This window comes from Ursus arctos, unplaced genomic scaffold, assembly GCF_023065955.2.
Source record: "Ursus arctos isolate Adak ecotype North America unplaced genomic scaffold, UrsArc2.0 scaffold_1, whole genome shotgun sequence".
Classification (NCBI taxonomy): domain Eukaryota; kingdom Metazoa; phylum Chordata; class Mammalia; order Carnivora; family Ursidae; genus Ursus; species Ursus arctos.
Window position 1 is genome coordinate 55,107,603 of NW_026622763.1, and position 11,821 is coordinate 55,119,423.

The 11,821-nt window shown below is 33.2% G+C and overlaps 1 protein-coding gene across 1 annotated transcript in view; it reads left to right on the forward strand.

Moving 5' to 3' along the window:
* Positions 1 to 11,088, forward strand: part of MTX2 (metaxin 2) — a 64,398-nt gene extending 53,310 nt beyond the window's left edge. The window contains exons 9-10 of the mRNA XM_026492482.4: positions 745 to 821; positions 10,630 to 11,088. Coding sequence (XP_026348267.1) covers positions 745 to 821; positions 10,630 to 10,813 — 261 coding nt within the window. The 3' untranslated portion in view covers positions 10,814 to 11,088. The remainder of the gene's footprint in view (positions 1 to 744; positions 822 to 10,629) is intronic.
* The last annotated feature ends 733 nt before the right edge of the window (positions 11,089 to 11,821 follow it).

An 11,821-nucleotide genomic window follows, 5' to 3' on the forward strand; every position in this document is an offset into this window, starting at 1 on the left:
TTGTACCTGGCACTCTGTAATCTAATTTTTTTCCATTCACCAGTACATTGTGGACGTCTTTTTTATGTCAATAAATATAGATCTGCAGCATTAGGGCTTTAAAAAAACCCTGTTAAATACAACTCTTAATATATCTATTTTTCTTTGGTCTTAAATTTACTGAAATAGCAAAATTTAAAAAATACATAGCTTTTCAAGGTCATGAGATTGAACTAATTCAGTCATTAAACTAATAATGTCTCTTTTCCAAGGTACTCGTAGTCCTAGCCAGCCAGTTTACTGATGTGTGCCATTGGCCACATGGGGGATTGGGCAAATGAAAAGGGATTGAATAAAAAAATCCATCTCCACTACTGGGAAAACAACTCAAATGCTTTTACTTGTGGTGGGTCAGCAGTGTCATCTTTATGAAGCAGATTTTTTTTATACATGTAAAGTCATTTGAATCTACGGATTCAGGAAAACATTTTTGTAGGGTGTGGAGTTTTGAAACTTTCTTAATAGTAATCGTCATAAGTAACTTTTAAATGTACTTCTGTTTAAAGGAAGTTGCTCTCAAATTTTCTTCCTATTATATAGGAAGTATTATGTCCTATATGTGTTCTATAGTCTGATTTAAATATATGATAAAAGGTTACCTCAATTTACAGTTTTGTTATAAACTGTGATACAAATTAAGTTTTAGACACGTTTTATTGTTTTGCTAACTTAAATATTTTCCTTTGGATCTGTTGCCTATGTTAGGTCTTAGAAGATGTAGACCAGTGCTGTCAAGCGCTTTCTCAAAGACTGGGAACACAACCATATTTCTTCAATAAGCAGTAAGAAATTTTATCTATTTTTAGTTGGTTTCTTTTCTGTATTGTTAGGTTACAAGCTTATTTTACCATAGAGGAATTGTTTTATCAAGAAATACTTGTGAAAAGATTTTGTTTTATTTTTCATTTTCGCCCTCATTAAACATTTACATCGTACTTCTTGGTTATCAGGCACAGCTCTAGACTCTGGGATACTAACATTTCTAAAATGCAGCTCTAAAATTAAAACTTTGTCTTAAGGGCAGACATGTAAAGCAGTCATTATTTTATGATGTGATAGAGGTACTACTAGAGGTAGTTGGTGGTGCTAGTATGGAACTGCATCATCTTAACAAAATTCTACATTCGCAAAATACTGTTAAAACATGAAGTATAACCATACTAGTTCATACAGGGTGATACCCTGGGGACCAGAAAAATGAATAAAACTAAACAATTAAAAATTTGGTTGGATGGACAAGCACTATTATAAACTTATCTTTTAAAAGTTAATGAAAATATTTGTACTCACAGAAATTAATATGAAGGGTATAGATTATAGATTATATATGTACAAATATCTAAATTGAATACATGTTTCATTAAGACAGAATTATTTTGTAACCTGGAAAAGAATATCTAACATAGGCAAAGAATGAATTTCCCCCTTTTTAAAAAAAGTTAACAGTTTTAATGTATTAGAATCATCCTGTGATCCAGTTTAAGATGGGCTTAAATTAGCATTTTAATCTTAATGTTTTACTTAGAAATTCTAGGCTTTTCTTGGCTCTGTAATAAAAATTTTTGCTTTTTAGATTGATAATTTTTTAAAAGGTGTGTTTGCTATTATTATATCTTTATAGGCATTCATCTTCTGTAGCCATATCATATATCTTTTGATGGAGATGCTAATACTAGTAGCAAAAATAACAATGATGATAGCTTGAAAGTATTTGTTATATTAATGTATACTACATATAACTGAAATTTGGGGTCTTTTGATCTCTGTAGCACAAAGGTCATAGAATTCAAACCAGGAAATCCTGGCAGGTAAAGCTTCTCCAGTTATGTTCCTATTTCTAGTGATGTTCGCTATGCAGAGTCTATTTTTTTAGTCTTTAACACACAGAAGAAATGTATCTACATATTGGTACCACGTAGTTCCTTTTCTTGCTGATGTAGGAATTCTTAGGTCTTGAAAAGGCCAGAAGAGGTGTGTTTTATTGTTTGAAGTGCATCATTATGTGTTAGGAGTTAGTTTTGTTATGTATGCTGTCTTCTTGGGAGGTCAGGAGAATATATCTGACTTATTTTCCTCATTTAAACTCGGTGTCAAAGACTTCATAACCAGATATCATTCAGCATGTGATTTAGTGGAAATATCAAAACATATTTTTTTTATAAGGGTACAATTATATTTAAGCTCATCATGAAAAACTCAAAATTTAGAAAAAGCACAAAACCAAAGATTTGCTATGGAGGAACTGTTTAATGGATGTTAAGATGTAGGTTTCTGAAATAATTATACCTTGTATGAGACTTACATAAACATTTTCCCCTAATGATTAAAAAATATATTTCATTTTTTTTAGATTTCATTTTTAATTTTAGTTTTACCCCATTGTCTAATTAGTAGTAGACTGTAATTAGGAAAAAGTCATTTGTATTTTCACTTCGATGTGATAAAATTTTTTTCACTCTTATCTGTCAGGAATCATTACTTTGTGAGTTACTGTAGTTTAGTGAATAGAGCACTGGCTTAAGTCTAGATAATGTAATATTGAATTTCAGGTCAGTGGCCCTGAATACTGTTCTTGGCTCTAGTGTATACCAGACGTTGGCAGGTTACTTTATTTCCTTGTGTACCCTCCCCTCACCCTCTAAAATAGAATAAATTTTTCTCCTAGCAAACCTCCTGGGGATGTTGAAAGGATTCATGAAAGAAACTCAGTAGTTTTACTTGATGGGAGAAGGGGAATGGGTAGGTGAGAGAGATCCTGCAGCAAGAATAGGAATTGGTAAAAGAGGACAAAGAAGATAAATGGTGGAAAGAAAAATTTAGGAAAGTGAAATTGAAAGAAATTAGAAATAACACGAGATAGATACTAACTCTGGTGGCCTTTGTTATCTTTTATAATATCTAGTGTTGGTTGGTAGCTTTTAAATATTTAAGTCATATTTCTGAAATGCAACTAAGACAAAATCTGTATTTCCTGTTGTATACAAGCTGTCTTACTAACGTGATATCTGTTAAAGACACCTATCCAAAGGCTACTAGGTCATTTGTTCTTTTTCATATGGTGAGCATGGACTTGGAATGAAAAAGTAAAACTTTTCTTAAGGTGTTATTTTTATGTTACCTTTTTTCCCCTACGTGTAGTCAGGATAGAATGAATTATACCGTTATAAAGGATTTATGAGCTCCTTGCAGGTCTGTATGTTTTCTAAACAAAACCTACCTGTCAGCAGAGGATCAGTAAGAGTTGGTTAAAAGTAGCTTTAATTGGGAAATTGGAAGAGGAGTTACATTTGAAAAAGAAGGAGTTCTATATAAACTATTAAATGGTAAAATTACCCTCATATACTGATGGGAAATGGTATTGAAGAAATGCTGCAAAAATTATACATGGGAATCTTAAGATGAAAAATTTCAGGGAAGAATTGGATTTTACTGAGGTTTATTTAATAAAGAAATTACCAGTTGAGAAATTGAATCAGTAGTCAGAACACTCCCAACAAACAAAAGTCTAAGACCAGACGGTTTCACAGGTGAATTCTACCAGACATTTAAAGAAGAGTTAATACCTATTCTTTTTAAGCTGTTCCAAAATACAGAAGAGGAAGGAAAACTTCCAAATTCATTCTATAAGGCCAAAACCAGGCAAAGATACTACAAAAAAAGACGACTAGGCTAGTACCTGTGATGAGCATCGATGCAAAAATACTCAACAAAATATTAGCAAACTGAATTCAGTAGTATATTAAAAGAATCATTCACCAAGATTAAGTGGGATTTACTTTATTTTTCTAAAGATTTGTTTTAGAGAGAGCGTGTGTACATGTGAGCAGGGGGAGGGGCAAAAGGAGAGGGAGAGAGAAAATCTCAAGCAGACTCCCTGCTGAGTGTGGAGCTAACTTGGGGCTTGATCTCTCGACCCAAGATCATGACCTGAGCTGAAATCAAGAGTGGACGTTTGACCGACTGAACTGCCCAGGCACCCCGAGATTAAGTGGAATTTATTCCATGGATGCAAGGGTGGTTCACTGTTCTCAAATCAATCAGTATGATACATCACATTAATGAGGAAGGATAAAAACCATATGATCATCTCAATAGATTCAGAAAAGGCATTTAACAAAATATGACATCTCTCCACAAAGTGGGCATAGAGGGAACATACCTCAACATAATAAATGCCATATAGGAAAAATCCATTTAACATATTCAGTGGTGAAAAACTAGAAGTTTTTCCTTTAAAAGTAGGAACGAGGCAAGAATATCCATTCCTACCACTTTTATTCAACATAGTACTGAAAGTCTTAACCACAGCAATCAGGTAAGAATTAAAGGCATTAATTAAAGAATTAATTCGGCATCCAGATTGTTAAGGAAGAAGTAAAACTCACTATTTGCAGATGACATGATTCTGTATGTAGAAAATCCTAAAGACTCCGTCAGAAAACTATTAGAGCTCATAAGTTAATTCAGTAAAGTTGTAGGATACAAAATTAATATATAGAAATCTGTTGCATTTCTATGCACTAACAGACGAACAGAGAGATTAAGAAAACAATCTCATTTACAATTGCATCAAAAAAGAATAAAAATACCAGGGAATAAATTTAACCAGAGAAGTGAAAGACCTATACTATGAAAACTATAAGACATTGATGAAAGAAATTTAGTATGACACGAATGGAAAGATATAGCATGCTCATGAATTTGAAGAATTAATACTGTTAAAATGTCCATACTACTCAAAGTAATCTACAGATTGAATGCAATCCCTATCAAAACACCAATGACACTTCTCACAGAACTAGAACAAATATATCCAAAGTATGTATGGAACCACAAAAAAACCTCGAATAGCCAAAGCAATCTTGAGAAAGAAGAACAAAGCTGGAAGTATCATAATCCCAGGTTTCAAGATATACTACTAATCTATAATCATCAAAACAGTATGGTATTGGTACCAAATCAGATACATAGATCAATGGAACAGGATAGAAAGTCCAGAAATAAACTCATACATGGTCAATAAATCTATGACAAAGGAGGCAAAAATTATACAATGGAGAAAAGGATAGTCTTTTCAATAAATGGTGTTGGGTAAACTGGACAGCCACATATACAAGAATGAAACTGGACCCCTTTCTCATCACCTTTCTATATATTCAAAATGGATTTCTATATATTCAAAATGGATTAAAGACCTGAATGTGAGATCTGAAACCATAAACCTAAAAAAAAAACATAGGCAGGAATGCTTTAGACATCAGTCTTAGCAACATATTTATGGGTATGTCTCCTCAGGCAAGGGAAACAAAAGCAAAAATATACTTGGAACTACAACAAAATAAAAAGGCAACCTACTGAATGGAAGAAGATATTTGCAAATGATACATCTGATAAGGGGCCAATATAGAAAGTATATGAAGAACTCCTACAGCTCAACATCAGAAAACCATTCTGATTAAAAATGGGCAGAGGACCTGAATAGATACTTTTCCAAAGACACACAGATGGCCAACAGACACATGGAGAGATGCTCCACATCACTAATCATCAGGGAGATGCAAATCAAAACTAGAATGAGATATCACTTCACCAGTCAGAATGGCTATTATCAATAAATAAAAAGTTGGTGAGGATAGAGAAATTGTGCAATACTGGTGGGAATGTAAATTGGTACAGCCACTGTGGAAAACAGTATGGAGTTTCCTCAAAAAATTAAAAATAGAAATATGATACAGTAATTTTACTACCAGGTATTTTCCCAAAGAAAATGAAAACACTAATTTGAAAAAAATATATGCACCCCTATGTTTATCGAAGCATTATTTATAATAGCCAAGAAATAGAAGCAAGCCAAGTGTCTATCAATAGGTGAATGGATAAAGTATACACACACACACAGAAACGGGCGCACACATATATGAAATATATAATTCTCTATAATATATGTGCATATAATATGGAATATTAATCATAAGGAATGAGATCTTGCCATTTGCAACAACATGAATTGACCTAGAAGGTATTATGCCAAATGAAATAAGTCAGACAAAGAAAGACCATATGATTTTACTTACATTTGGAATCTAAAAAACAAAACAAATGAACAAATTAAAAAAATAGACAAATAAAACAAACTGGCAGTTACTAGAAGGGAGGTGGGTAGGAGGGATAAGCAAAATAGATAAAGGTGATTAAGAGGTGCAAACTTCTAGTTATGAGTCATGGAAATGAAAAGTAGAGCATAGGGAATATAGTCAATAATATTGTAATGTATGGTTTCTGTAGTTATTGTGGTGAGCATTGAGTAATGTATAGAATTGTTGAATCAATATGTTCTACATCTGAAGCTAATCTAACATTGCATGTCAATGAAACTTTAATAATAATAATTTTAAACATCACCACTTGAGAAATTAAGGGGAAATTGCTCAAAATTTCAAAGGCAAAATATAAAAAAGGTTGATGGCAAGGGGCTTGATTTACAAACTTGAATGACAGTCCTAAGATCAATGGTTGGTATATAAAGAGGGAATATGTAGATTACTCCTAGTAGTATGAAGACATGGCAAGGTAATAGTGTAAGGGAAAGAAAAATTACTGAACACTGAGACAAAAGTAATGTTTTTGAAACTATACTGACTATAAAAGGTATCAGAAAGAAAGAAATATGCAATCATAATAAAGAAAGCAAAATTGAGTATAGAAAAATTCTAAATGGGAAAGATTAGGAAAACATTCACATTTTACAGTATTTTTATTTTGATATTCAAATGAAAGAATAGTAGATAACCAATGGATATATTAGCTGGACCTTTTGGTATATCATTTCATAATATATGTAAATCACACCACCATGCTTGTATACCTTAAACTTATACAATGATGCATGTCAATTATTTCTCAGTAAAACTAGGGAAGAAAAGAATAGTAATAACCAGTGGATATGTGGAAAGAATGATAATGCAAGATAAGGCAACACATTTCTTAGGATCTTAAAAATATATTTATGATCCTGGAATATTTTTCTATGAAAGGTCTATAAAGATAGATGTAATATATATATGAAAGATGTTAAAAGTCTTAGGAGGAGAGTCGCTATCGGTATTCAAATTACAGACCACTACTTAGTAAGCATAAGGGTGGAAATGTTGTTCTCCCTTTATATGGTACAGGAAAGGTAATTAAAACTGGATGTTCATCAAGATCTTGGCTTGATTAAACAATTCAGTACAAATATTGGGCAAAGTGTGTTTTTTTTGTTGTTGTTGTTCTTGTCTCAAATGAATTGCAAATATTTTTCTGAGTTTATTGCTTTTTTTAAAAAATCAGGTTTATTATGGTATTTACATATGGTAAAATTGACACTTTTATGTTTATAGCTCTAAGTTTTAGTAACGGTATGCAGTTGTGGAACCACTACCACAAGTGTACTTTTTAAAAAGAAGAAATTGGTTATTTATATATGTCATATATATATATATATATATATATAAATTAATATAAGTAATTGCTGAAATTTGTAAGGATTGCAAAAAATATGCATTAGAAATTATGTATGTGTGTTTCATTTGATTTAGTATATTGTATTCTACTTCCTGTGAGGTGTTCTAAAGTAACTTGCCACCAAGTTGCTGTCTTTATGTAATGTGAGATCAATTGCTATATGCTCATTACCCATATAATTCAGCACCTTTTGAGTTACATGGATGTGTGTTTGCAGCAAGTAACATTTTGATCACTTTAGAGTTACTTCTAGACCACCGTAGTTTGAATATACACTTATACTTGAACTCCTTCAGATCCTCCATTTATTGATAAAGGATGTCCATCTATTATCACTGGACGTTGCATCAGGAAATAAATTCACTTTTTAAATGATCTAATTCAAGAAGCAAAGAGTAGTTAACCCTGCACAAGAATTAGGAAAAAAATAAATCCTAAATTGGTGAGGTAAGGTACACCTTTTAAGAAATATGCTTAGGGATATGGAAGAGTTAGTGTTTGTATTACTTCTCACAAAGTGCCTCTACATTTATCCACCTTCTACATCCCTGGTTCTTTTCACATAATCATTTGTTATTGATTCTTCATTTGTAATGATATTATTCATGGTGCTATTTAGTCCAAGGACACTTGTGATTTTTTTAAACTATCCTGTTGGCTACCCTCTTAAACATGACCATTGACTGCACATCTGACTTTGATTAATAATTCATCACGAATGTGTCAAAAAAAGGGGAAGGCTTTGAAAGAATGTGAGTAACTACTATTGAAAACTTAAATATCCTACATACCTCAGGCAGGATGCTTTCTCTCTGTTTGCATTCAGCAAATGCCAATTCAGTTCCTTTCATCCTTTTCTAAGAAGTGGGGATATAAAAGATGTATGTAGTGTCACCTCTAAAGAGCTTAGAGTATAATGAGGGGAAACAGTTAAGTAGACACAGGTATAGTGTGGCATGAGAAATGCATCACCTTTTTGTTGATTCACTCAAAACATTTATTAAGGACACTACTTTGTCTTAGGCATTGTTCTAAGTATTGGGGACATAGCAGGAAACTAGAGAAGATCTTGGTAGAGGGAGACAGACAATTAACAGCAAATATTAGATAATATTAAGTGCTACTTGGAGAATTCAAATAAGATCACATGGTAGTAAGTGACTGCATGTCCACTTTAGTTTGGGTATTCAGATGTGACATTTAAGCCTTGTTCTGAAAAACCAGAAGGAGCCAGCAATGTGAAGTCAAGGGAAGAGTGTGCCAGGCAGCAGGAATAATTGGATCAAGGCCCTAAGCTTGGCTTGAGTTTGTTATGTTCAAATGGAGGAGGCAAGGCCAGTATTGGTTGTGTGTTGACAGTGGTATGAGATGAGACTGAAGGGAAAAGCGGGGGCCAGGTCATCTAGGCTTTCTATGCTTCAGGTAAGGAGCTTGACATTTTAGTGTAAGTGGAATGGATATTCATTAGAATAGTTTATGCTTGGAGTGGTATGGTCAGGTGACATTGTAAAAAAATCACTCTGGCTACTATGTGGACAATAAATAGAAGCAGGAAGGCATGTTAGGAGGCTATTCTAGTGGTCTCGGTGCGAGATGATGGTGGCTCAGAGTAGATGATAATGGAAAGTAGTAATCAGGACATATTTGGCGGTCCTGTCTCACAACACTTGCTGATGTAAATGAGAGGGTAAGAGAAAGCGAAGACTGAAGAGTAAACGTGAGATTTTTGGCTGAGTGGATAATGGTGCCTTTTATTTTGGGAATATGGGATGAGCAAGTTTGAGATGCTTAATCAGCATTCAAGTAGAGACGGTATGTAGGCATTCAAATTTATGATTCTTGACTTTAGGGGAGGGACTGGGATTGGAGATAAATATGGGGGAATTAGTGGCACAAAGAGGTATTTAAAACCATGCAACAGCATGAGGTCATTCATCATCAGTGATCAAGACCACATAGCTAGTAAGTAAGTGGCAGAGTTAGGATTCAGACATAGATCTGATGGACCCCCGAATCTATGCTTCCAAACCGGATTACTGAAACGTACTTTCACATTTAGGTAGGCTAACACATATTTTTCAAAACTTTATCACTATGGGACTGACAGCAATAATTAGTTCATAATTATGGTGATATTTTTTCCCTTCAGTAATATTTTAAAACTATTGGCAATTATTTTAATATAATGTAGTTTGGTGATGCTTCATCTATAGACCATTAGTAGTAAGGTAGATAAATTTCAGTTTTTTGTTACTAATACATAATTAAAGGGAAAAAAGCTCTAGAAAATTTTTGTTGAAGACATCTTTATTTCTCCTTCTGAAAGCTAAATTATTGGGGCTTCTGGGTGGCTCAGTTCGTTAAGGGTCCAACTCTTGATTTCAGCTCAGGTCATGATCTCATGGGTCCTGAGACTGAGCTCCACATGGGGCTCTGAGCTTATCGGGCAGTGTGCTTGAGATTCTCTCCTCTCCATTTGCCCACCCTCCAACCCCCGGTCTCAAAATAAATAAACGAATCTTTAAAAAAAAAAAAGCTAAATTATTTTAAAAGTGGTAAAGTTAAAATTAAATCATATGATTGGGTAATCAGGTGTTATGTCCCAGCACCACAGTGAAATCCTCTGTGCTTTGATACCATTTTGTTTATGCTTTTTTTAAAACACTTACTAAACTGTGTTGTAATTTATGTTCTGGGTCCATGTCTTAGAATGTCTTTCGTGTTATTACATCTCTATCATCTAGCACAGTTCCTGGCACATTGGAGACCTGCTGTATTCATTTAGTGGATAAATGAATGAGTAAAATGAATATGATCAGTTGCACCAATATTATTTTAACACATTATTACTTTAAAAAGCAAGTTACACAACTAGCAAATTATAATTTAAAAGGTTTTTTTTTTCATATCTTAAAACAGAAGCTCCAAGTGAAAACAAAATAAATTCTATCAAGTTGAGGTAGGACTTAATCTCTTATGTGACTTTTTCTTTTAAATAGATGAATAAAATGTTTAAAAAAGTAGTGTATATTCTGCCATACAAATTAAATGCTATTCATGTTACTTTCATTTCTACTTTTGTTTTAGGCCTACTGAACTAGATGCACTGGTATTTGGCCATTTGTATACCATTCTTACCACACAGTTGACCAATGATGAACTTTCTGAGAAGGTGAAAAACTATAGCAACCTCCTTGCTTTCTGTAGAAGAATTGAACAGCACTATTTTGAAGATCGTGGTAAAGGCAGCTCATCTATCAGATCATCTTAGAGATAATGTCTTAATTTAGTCATTATTTTTTAAAAAAATTTAACTTGAAATACGTTACTTGAAAGTTAAAGTAAATAATGGTATCAGAATTTTAAAACCAAAAACACTGCTTTTTGAAACCTCAGAATAAATTATATAATACATCCTATACATGTACTTTATACTGTTAATTAAAATAATTCTGAATGATTTCATTTGATATGTTGTACTCAATATCTTGAAATTTTTGTTTTCTTGAAATGTATGCATATAAAAATAAAGCTCAAAGAACTGTATGGCTGGTGTATTTACTTCCTTGATCTTTCTGAAAGCTACTCTGAGCTTTTTTGTACATGGAATAAACTGTCTTTTCTAAGGCAAGTAATTTGTGTTCCATACTTTTAAGATGACTTTAATACATACATGGTGAACCTGGGCATGGGAAAAATGTTCTTAACAAGTATGCACTTAGAAAATGTAAATAATTGCAAAGCAATTAAATCCTGGAGCAGATTACCATTTAAGAGCATTCTTCATATCTAAACCTAATTGAATTTGTAAACATTTCATCAGAGCAGCTATATTTTTATATTTGGTAAAGGGATAGTTTCAGGGACCTTATTTTCTTGAGTCAAGAATATTTTAATAGTATTTTATTCCTCTTACGGGGAAGAGAGTACAGTTTTCACAGTGGTATCAACAGGAATTTGTATATAAGCACTAAGGATTATAGGTTTTGTCCCGTTTCAAATTATTAATATTTTGTATAAAACCAAGGATGCTGTAAAGAGATGTGAAAATCATGTCATTTTTTGAAAATATCTAGAATAATGGTACTTTTTTTTTTTTTTTTAAAGATTTTATTTATTCGACAGAGATAGAGACAGCCAGCGAGAGAGGGAACACAAGCAGGGGGCGTGGGAGAGGAAGAAGCAGGCTCATAGCGGAGGAGCCTGATGTGGGGCTCGATCCCAGAAAGCCGGGATCACGCCCTGAGCCGAAGGCAGACGCTTAACCGCTGTGCCCCCC